This window comes from Lactuca sativa, chromosome 3 (assembly GCF_002870075.4).
Source record: "Lactuca sativa cultivar Salinas chromosome 3, Lsat_Salinas_v11, whole genome shotgun sequence".
NCBI classification, from domain to species: Eukaryota; Viridiplantae; Streptophyta; class Magnoliopsida; order Asterales; family Asteraceae; genus Lactuca; species Lactuca sativa.
In genome coordinates, this window is record NC_056625.2 from 57,483,543 (window position 1) to 57,494,006 (window position 10,464).

A 10,464-nucleotide genomic window follows, 5' to 3' on the forward strand; every position below is an offset into this window, starting at 1 on the left:
TGTAGCTTACTCACTTGCAGGCACGGTATGTGTAAAATTACTCTTCTACCCTCAAAGAAACACACAACACAAATTCATATCATGTTTTTTATGTTGTGTGTTTTAGGCCGACATCGACTTCGAAAACGAACCAATCAGGACCACAAAGGATGGAAAGAATGCCTAATTTAGAGACGTTTGGCCAAACACCGAAGAAATCACTCAGGTATATATATATATATATATATATATATATATATATATATATATATATATATATATATATATTATAGTTTGCAAAGTGTAGAATGTGTTCAGTAGTGAATCTCATAGGGACAAAATGGTAAATCTGCAGGTGGTTCAATCAATGTCATTTAGTAATATTTGGAATTACAGCCTCTGTAAGTTTGACTAAAACCTTATGATTCTGTTGACTTTTTAACTTTGTTTTTGGTTTCATTTAGTAACAAAGTATCAAATATCAACAATTATGTGGTAGTAATCCTTCTGACGGGGTGTTTGTTGGGGTGCTTCATTCAATGTCATTAACAATAGTGGTAAGTAAAATCTTACTATTATGAAACTCTTTTGCATATTGATTGTTAGTTAGTCAGGCTGGTGGCGTTGGTTGCATTTTGATAGTTTTATCGGTTTTGTCACGGAATTCTGGTACCATTTTCATGTATTTTTCTTTTCCATTGAACCTTTATTTTAGTATTTTTTTTCCTTTATGTAAACCAAAATATATTCCATCTCACAAAGTAGATTTGGATTCCGTTATGAATTTGTTTTTTTAATTAAAAAATCCAAGTGTGTGTAGTCAATCTGTCTGTATGAGATCTTAGTTATGTGCCCTTATTTTGCCAACATTTTGATGGTTTAACTGTGAGAAATAGCTATATACTTTCACTTGACCTTCCTGAATACTTTGGTGATGCTGGTAGTCGAGAGGTGAAACCAACCCAATTTCTATCACAACAACAACAACAAAACAAAAACACATTTGTAAGAAATAACAGTGTACTTTCATTGATTTATTCATTTTTTTTTCATTTTCCAGGTTCTTCATAAAATTCGGGCAAAAAGGGCTTGTGTTGCTGTATTATTCAAATTTGTAGGTCTTACTGATGTACATAGTGTCAAACAAAGTAGCTCAGGATGTTGTGAAAGTGGGCAACAAGTTCTTGTAGTTCACCTATTATTTGTTGATGACTTTTATCGCTTTTACATTTGATGCATTACATTTGTCTACTGTTGGAATGATTATTTGTATGACATTAACTTTTGTGAAATGCATTGTATTTTTTGTATATGGTATTTTATTTTCTATTATGAGACATGAAATGCAAATTTAATTTGAAAATCAGTAAATCTATAAATAATTTTTTTTTAAAAAAAAAAATTAAAATTACGATTCTCAAAAATGTGTGTCGTCTTCATTTATGACATGGCCTTTCTTGACAGCGGCTTTAATGATAAGCATTGCGTGTCATAAATGCGCGTCCTCTATAGACGACGCGCAAAAGCTTGTCGTCTCTCGTTATGACAAGGCCTTCCTTGACACACATTTGCACGTCGTCTGAGCGTTTTACGACACGCATTGCGCGTCGTAAAATGTTGTTTTTCTAGTAGTGCATAAGGGATAGTTAGTCCACAAATGCACCCGATAAGAAGGAATATCTTATACCCGCCATTAGGAATATCACAATCTCACTTTTAGGCTAACCCATGAAATGATTATCTCATACCCGCTTTTGGGAAAATCTCAAGACCGCTTTTAGGCCAACTCATGAAAGGAATATCTTTTACCTGCTTTTGGGAATATGTCATGTCAAAGTTTGGTACCTAGGTCTTTCAGTCTCAATCCTATCATAAGTGAGAGCACTTAAGGACGCCAAAACATTTTCAAACCAACAAAACTTCTCAATAGAGTAAAAATCCTTCCAAATTATGTTTAATGCAACAAAAAAGTATTAAATATAGTAGACTCATTTCACACGAAGGAATATCATATAGAATCAAAATATCAAAGTATGTATAGGGACATGTACTCCTGGTAAACTCACCGTAAAGATCTTCCTTACATGAACTATCAATGACGACTCATTTATTTTTTTGACAATACAATGTCTAATGTGAAAATAACAAAGAAGATAAAGACAATTACCTTAAAGAAGATAATATATTTGATGAGGATTCACCAGCTGGGAAATTTGCTATGGACTAGTCAGCACCCGCTTGAAGGTGAATCAGTGAAGAACATAACATCCCCCATGTCCTTAACAAACAAAGCGACAATTTGGGGGATCGGAGGCATGCTCACATCTGAAACCCCTTCAAGAATTCGTTCCACCAGACTCATGGCAGGCCTATTCTCTTCCTCATCTTGGATACACCAACATGCAACTTTGCAAATTTTTGTCACTTCTTCAGCACAAGCTTCCCTGTTTAATCTAGTATCTAGCAGGCTAAGGATATCACCTCCCTCTATAAGAACATTTGCTACCAAACCAGGGAAGAAAGTACTCCTTGAATCTTCGCATTGCTCTGCATTCCGCTTGCCATGAACTAATTCAAAAAGCATCATTCCATAGCTATATACATCTGCTTTGGCTGTCACAGCCACCCCCGATAACCATTCTGGTGCTAGATACCCTATTGACCCCCTTGCAGTTGTCAAAACCCTACTAAAGTCTCGACCAACAAGCTTTGCCAGCCCAAAATCAGCAATTTTTGGTTGGAAATCCGCATCTAAAAGAATGTTATCTGGCTTTATGTCGCAGTGAATTATACAGTCTAGGCACTTCTCATGAAGATAAACCAATCCTTTTGCAGTTCCAAGTGCAATCTGGTACCTTGTTTTCCAGTTTAGAACTTGTTTTTCATGGAAAAGATGGCTATCTAGAGAACCTTTTTCCATGTAATCATACACCAATAACTTGTTGTTACCTTCTGCACAAAACCCACGAAGGCGTACAAGATGAACATGTTGGATTATACCCATTGTGCTAACTTCGCTCCTGAATTGCTTTTCTCCTTGGCTAATGCTTTCAAGCTTTTTCACTGCCACGGTGGACGAATCATGAAGTACCCCCTTAAAAACGGAGCCAAAACCACCACCTCCTAATTTTTCGGAGAAATTTTTGGTGGCAATTTTTAAATCTTTATAGGCGAACGCCACCAATGATCCCTCCATTATTGTCTTGCCAACTAATTTCCTCTTTCTTCTATAGATTAAAAGAAAAATTAGACCTAAGACAAAAACAACACCTGCAACGGACCCAACAATAACCCCCACGATATCAAAATTACTCTTTTTACAATGTGGAATATCTTTTGAAGCAACTTTAACATAGATTGTGTTCCCACTGGCATTGTCTTCTGATAGGTTCAAGAGATCTCCATTCCAAAGTGAACATTGATTATTGATAAAAGAGTAAGCATTACAGGAACAATCGCTTAAACAGGTTGTACGGCATATTCCAGCAGTCCCAACTGCTACAGAATTATTTGGAGGCAGGCTCCTGACTGTAACCATTAGAAAATCAAACTTTTCCACGTTTCCCTCACATCCCAAATCGGTTTTTCTCACACAACCACCAGAGAAATCACTCTGATTCCAATCATTCTCGGATCTAGGCTTGAAGCCAATCAAGCAACTACAGAAATGGAGTTCATTCTGCCTGCAAGTACCAAAAGCCCCGCACAAAGCATAGACCCCACACTGCATTCTAGGTTGAGACCAAAGTGTATTCCACCCTTTGGTAGTTTCCAACCATGATTGCTGCTGAAGTTGACCAGAAACATCCATTACAAATCTAGCTATCATGGTGGGAGAATAAGTGATGTAGCTCCCATTCTCATTTCTATAGTAGCTGAAATTATAAATGGAATTTAGCCTGATCAATTCAGGTGTGAAGTTATAAACTTGCTCCTTCCAAGGCCCAGTTGTCCAGTATTCTTGGGAGCCATTCCATTTGCTCACATAATTTATACTAGACGGGTCGAACTCCAAAGAAAAGAGTCCTACAGCAGGATTATCGTTGCTTCTCCATGACGTTAGAAGTTGGCTCTTTTTCACTCGATTGTCATAACCAAATTTAGCACCAGGCAGCCAAGTATGAGTTGGGTGATCAAAACTTTGCCAAATAGGTTCAACTGAATTTGAAGTACCATCTCTCAAAACTAAGTTACCATCATCAAGAAGAACAACTATTGCAGAAGTAAAAATGGTGGTGGTGGTGGTGACATTTGTGGACCAAATCTGGAACTTGGACTCATTCAAGAGCACCAAATTACCATCAATGATTTTTAATTCTGAACGGAATCTATCAGAGATGGGTGTTTCTCTGTTTGCCACCCAAACTATGGTAGGAGGATTGGAATAGAGCTTCTTATACCAGATGCCAATGTAATAGTTGGAAGAGTTACCTGCTTTGAAGAAACCCAACTCGAATTGTTCACCTTTGGATATGATTGTATAATCTCCAGAGAGAGACTGATTTGCAGATATGGTGCTGGCTCCAGATGATATAGTTATGGTCAGAGAGAAATACAGGACCAGAAACCTCACTAAACTTTTTCTTTCTGTGAAGCACATGACTTGCACAAAATTTAGACAAGGAGATAGATAAAGAGAGAGAGTCATAACAGTACGCTGAAACATATCACCAGTATTGGGTTCTATACTACTGACATTTATGCCCTGAGGTGGAGTACTTAGAGCTCAAACTCAACTGGTTCCTATGTCGACCTCTCTCAATAATTAGTTGTGATGTTAATGGAATGTCATGAAAGACTTATGAAACTTTCCAATAAATTCAACAAAATACGCAAATTGACATCCATCCTCTTCCACCATAGGTATAAATACGCGCGAAGTCAAAAATTTAACGTGGTGAGACTTAATTGGCTACCTTGCTTTCCAAATACGAAGTCAACGTTTGTCTATGGTTGGAATCCTTGCTTACCCCAAGATCAAGCCATGCAAATTACTTCATTGATAAAGACGCATATAATTGCCCAAGATTTTTATGTCCAAATATAATTATGAATAACAAAGCTCCATCTTACTTTTAATTTAGACAAAACTACAAACATGGTCCCTATGGTATGTCAAAAATTATTACGTTGATCCAAAAAAATTTGGACTAGTCCAAAACTTTGATTTTGTTGAGTGTTTGGTTTAATTTGTTTTGAATTTATTTTAAATGATTATTTTTTCCTTTGTATTTTCTTTTTTCAATTTTTTTTTTATTACAGAATTAAAAAATACTCTCTCTCTCTCTTATATATATATATATATATATATATATATATATATATATATATATATATATATATATATATATATATATATATATATATCGCAATCATCAGTCATAAACTTGTAAATAATTATTTTTTATACAACATTAGATTTTTTTTCAAAAGTCGATCATTGTTATTTTTAATTAATATATAAAATGGTTTCAAAACATCAATAATGTTTTTTAAATCAAGATCAATGATAAAGTCATCATGTTATAAACTAAAATATAAAATTTAAGAGACTAAAGAAAAAAAGTCATACATGATAATACCATTCTTTTATTTAAAATAAAAAATAATATAATATAAAACTCATACATAAACACAAAATGAAAAAATAGATTACAACTCAAAATGATGGTGGACGGTTGTAGGAGCATATAAATGTTAGTTATGATTGTTACTTATCATTTCTTGTTTGGGTGTTGCTTGTGTTTACTTTTACATGGAATTTCATCTAACAATTATATAAATGTTGTAGCATATCTTTGTAACTCTAAAAAATTTCAAACAATTTAAACTTTTCAAAAACAACCTGGTTTCATAAAATTATTACAAAAAGGTTTTCAATACAATCATTATCAGAGTCTTTCCAGAACCACAACAAAAAACATAATCATGAGGAGCGGTACGATCACGCCTTTGCCTTGCCACGGTCTCCTGAAGAACCTGAAAAACATTTAAACCACAACTGTAAGCCCGAAAGCTTAGTGAGATACCCCAAAATACCAACCACATATACCATACACGCACAACATGCCATATCATATCAGAACACGGAACAGCCATACACTTCGGGTCTACTGTGAGACTGGTCCGCCGCACCAACCTTCAGTCCACCTAGTTTACCCTCCGAGTCTAGCCATACATATCGAGTCTACAGTGTGATTGGTCCGCCCGCACCGGGCGTTCAATCCACATGGTCCACTCTCTGGGTCTATAGTATGACTGGTCCGCACGCACTGGGCCTTCAGTCGGCCCAGTCCACTCTCCGAGCCTCGGCACGTCTGGACCGCCATCTTGGGGCCTACAGCCTATCCAGACCACTCGCTGGGCCTTCGGGACAACCGGTCCGCCCTGGGTATGTTGACCTACAGCACAAAGCAGGACCCGCCTCAACCCAACCTCAGTCCAACAACCATGTGCACATAAACATTCAATCATATAACAATTCCCATATACCAGGATACCGACCTTAACCAGGTCTCTAACATATACCATCCTAACTACCAGGATGCAAACATAGCAAAGTAATAACATAACAACGATACGCTGATCACAATCCGATAAAGGGTCGGCCTTGGTGCCTTAGACCCTATTGATATAGTGAGGATAACTCACCTCGCAACTGCCGACTGAAAAAATACGACCGAACTGCTCCGACCACTGACACGATCTCCACCACTAGCCAACACCAACACTGAACTCAAAACAAATGCCAACAATTACCAAAATGCCCCTGGAAGTCAACTGGTCAACCCTTGGTCAAAGTCAAAGTCAAAGTCAACCTCCTGACTGACTCTACTCGCTGAGTCAACCCGATGACTCATCGAGTCCCCATGCTCAGAATTTCCCCCAATCCGCGACTCAACTCGCCGAGTCCCACAACTCTGAGTCCCTTCGCACTCAACTCACCGAGTCCTCCCTTGACTCACCGATTCACGGCTCAACCAGAAGAAAGTTAGGACCTCACGACCAGACTCGCCAAGTCTAAGAACAGACTCGTCGAGTCCAAGGCTATCTTCAACCAACTCGCCGAGTTGTTCTTCCAACTCGTCGAGTTCCTGCCCATCTTCAAGCAACTCGCCGAGTACACCCATGTGACTCGCCGAGTACCACTAGCTCTTAACCCATACAGAGGCTTTCCAAGCCATGCAGGGTCTCAAATCCATAGATCTACTCTTCTACAAGCCATCCATCACGTAAAGTGGCAAACTGAATCCAAAGAGATCTAAGCATAATATACTCTAGGGCTAGGGTTTGGGACAAAAGAATTTCACCCACAACTCTTGTGCATAGACTTTATGGCTTTCTGGATTATTAACAACCTAGATCTGAGGTAGCAACCTCAGATCTTACACCAAACTTGAGATGGACCTCATTTATGCCCCAAAAACCCCACAAATGATAGATCTAGATGCACAAAAGCTCAATCAGCAGATTATTACCTCAAATGAAAGCTCCAACTGAAGAATAAGCTGAATCTCTGCAAAGCCCCTTGCTCTAACCTTCTTGCTCTTCGATTTCTCCCCAAGATTTCCTCCACAAAGGCTCCAATCTCTCACAAGGAAAGCTCACATGAATCTAGGGCTTCTGGAACTCAAGGAGGAAGGTAAAGAGGCTGGGGGAGAGGATATCATGTTCTTTATATAGGGCTCAACCCCCGAATTAGGGTTTTCTCCACTCAGCACCAACTCGCCGAGTCCAGTCGCCGACTCGCCGAGTTGGCCACTAAACACGCGACCAGAATCATGACCCTACTTGCCGAGTCCACCCATAGACTCGCCGAGTTGCTCTTTCACATTTACACTTTGAACCTTGAACTTGCACTCCTGAACTCGGGATGTTACAATTCTCCCCCACTTAAATTAGGCTTCGCCCTCGAAGCCTGCGATAACTCAACTCCAGAACTACTTCCGCAATGCACCACCTGGCATCAACCTGACCAGGTTCCTCAAGACACAACCACCAAAACCCAAAACCCAACTTTCCCCTTTGCGGTGTCCTTATCACCGCTTCAAGCCGGCCACTGGCCTCATCCTGTGATAACCACACTTATCAACCGAGTACCACTCCATGATACTTCACTCGCTCCAAATCACAACAATCACTTGAGTCCAACTTTATCCACTCCATGCTGACAGGATGACACATACCTCAGTCTTAGAGCAACTCCCATGAGTTCTCCTCCGCAATCTCATACCCATGCTGAACTAGCTCTAGTATCCTCAGGTTGGGAAAACCCGATACACTGACGACACCTCCAAACATCCCCCAGTATGAATTTCCACCACATACATAATCCCGTGATCAAAATCAAACTGGAAATTCAAGATTCCATCCCTGCATCCCTTCCGAGTCTCTTGGCCCTATACCCGCGGAATTCCTTCGGCGATCTCAGTAGACATCCAACCCGTATGTGATTCCATACCATCGCCGCACACACTGCGCAATGACTATAATTGGAACACCCCAATCATAACTCCACACTACTGCTTTCACTTCCGTGAACTTACACTCCCTCTCGAAGCTACATTCCTTTCCCTTTCCTTACCAAGGGAATCCACTTGGCTACCTTGACACTACCACAAGTGCCATGGTGCTTACCCAATACTACACCATTCCCTTATAGCAAAACCGCTATCTCATGCACCACACATGCTCTGACTCCATTCACAAGGACTCTCGAGTCCATGCACTACCCTCCACTAATCACGATCAATACCCGGGGCCAGACCTTCTGATGCTATCACATCGCAACATACTCATTCCATTTCCTCACACATATCTATCAACACATGCAAAGTCTTCAGCATGATCGGACCACCTCACCAGGCCTTCAGCCAATCTGGACCACTCTCAGAACCTTCAGCAGGTCTGGACCGCCCTCCAGGGCCTTCAGCCTGTCTGGACCGTTCTCCGAGCCTTCGGTCTGACTGGTACGCCCGCTGACCTTCAGTCTATCCGGACCGCTCAACTAACACCCAACATCCCGAATTATCCCTCCAGAAAAACTCTCCCATGCATACTGTTCTAGCCCTCTAGGAGCTCCGAACTCTGACTCCGTCCTCCATACTCAAACCCGGCCTGATCCCAATTCCTTCAACAATCAATCACCCTTCTCACAAAACCGTTGGTCTGTATCCCGCCCCGTCTGCCTGTCACTTGCTCATACCTGCCTATGCTCTTGGCTGACCGAACCGCTGCTGAATCCCCAACAGTTAATCGACTACTCATGCTTTTCGATCTTCCGGAGAATTTCCAATTCTCCCCCACTTAGAACACTGACTACCAACCACCGGTCGCCATCACCGACCTCCCTTAACAACCCTGCACAACACAATCCCTTACACGCGAACTGATTCCCACTAGATCGAGCAACCTTCACAAAATTATATATCAACACAAATCATCTCGGACATCGAAAGAAACTCGACATTCAGCAACCCACTCCTCAGACTGGAGATGTTACCCGACATTCAGACCAAAAGACGGATTTCCCACTAATAATCCTCATGAATGATAACCAACGAAATTCCCAAAATCAAAACCCTTAACCATACCAAAAATCACACAACGAGACTAGCAGATAAACAATACTCTATAATAATCGTAGGATAACAAGATATCAAGAAAGAAACATACCCGCAGCTGCATCCAGCACTGCCCTGACCTCCTCTGTTGTAACCTGAAAAGCACGACCCTGAGCCCTTGGGGGCTCCGCTCCACCCTGACCTCCACCCGTAATCCTCAAAGTGGCTGGTGCTGGAGCCTGCACCGGTCCTGCAGCAAGCTGTGGGCAGTTGACCCTCAAGTGTCCAACCTGATGGCAATGATAACAAATCCTCAAGTCCTGAACCGGGGTTGTCTGCCGACAATCCCTCGCATAGTGCCCCTCCTTTCCGCACTTGCGACATGCACCACCGGACCTACAGACTCCAGTGTGACCCTTCCCACACCTTCCACAAGTGTGGCTGCTCTGATCTCCCAATCCAGAATCAAAGGTCTTGGACCGTTTCGGCATCAGCTGCGACTATGCCGGGGCCTGCCTCTGCTCTCTCAATTGCAACTCAATCTCCAACTCACGCCGCCTGGCAGCCTCCTGTAACTCTAACAAGGTCTCGCACCTCTGCGTAGACACAAACTACCTAATATCCCTCTTGAGCATACTCAGATATCGGGACATCTGAGCCTGCTCCGAAGCGAACTCAGGGCAAAACATCGCCCTCTCAGTGAACATCCTGGTGATCTCCGTCACCGACTCTGAATCCTACTTCAGCTCCAGGAACTCCTGATCCAATCTCTCCCTCTCAACACGCAGAACATAACGAGTGTTGAACATCTCCCGGAAATGATCCCATGAAACCGCAGCTCTCTGCGCATCCGAATATGACCCCGTGGTCAATCTCCACCAATCCTTCACCCCGAGTCTCAACAAGTTCAGAGCACACCTCA

The 10,464-nt window shown here is 41.3% G+C and overlaps 1 protein-coding gene across 1 annotated transcript; it reads right to left on the reverse strand.

Annotated features, from left to right (window-relative positions):
• Window positions 1-1,987: 1,987 nt before the first annotated feature.
• On the reverse strand, window positions 1,988-4,731 carry LOC111890108 (G-type lectin S-receptor-like serine/threonine-protein kinase At2g19130). The gene has a single exon (XM_023886258.3). It carries the CDS (start codon window positions 4,643-4,645, stop codon window positions 2,207-2,209), a length of 2,439 nt encoding a protein of 812 aa, XP_023742026.1. The 5' UTR covers window positions 4,646-4,731; the 3' UTR covers window positions 1,988-2,206.
• Between the last annotated feature and the right edge of the window lie 5,733 nt (window positions 4,732-10,464).

Coding starts and splice junctions, on each gene's coding strand:
- LOC111890108 (XM_023886258.3), bottom strand. CDS start 4,645: ATGTTTCAGCGTACTGTTATGACTCTCTCTCTTTATCTATCTCCTTGT.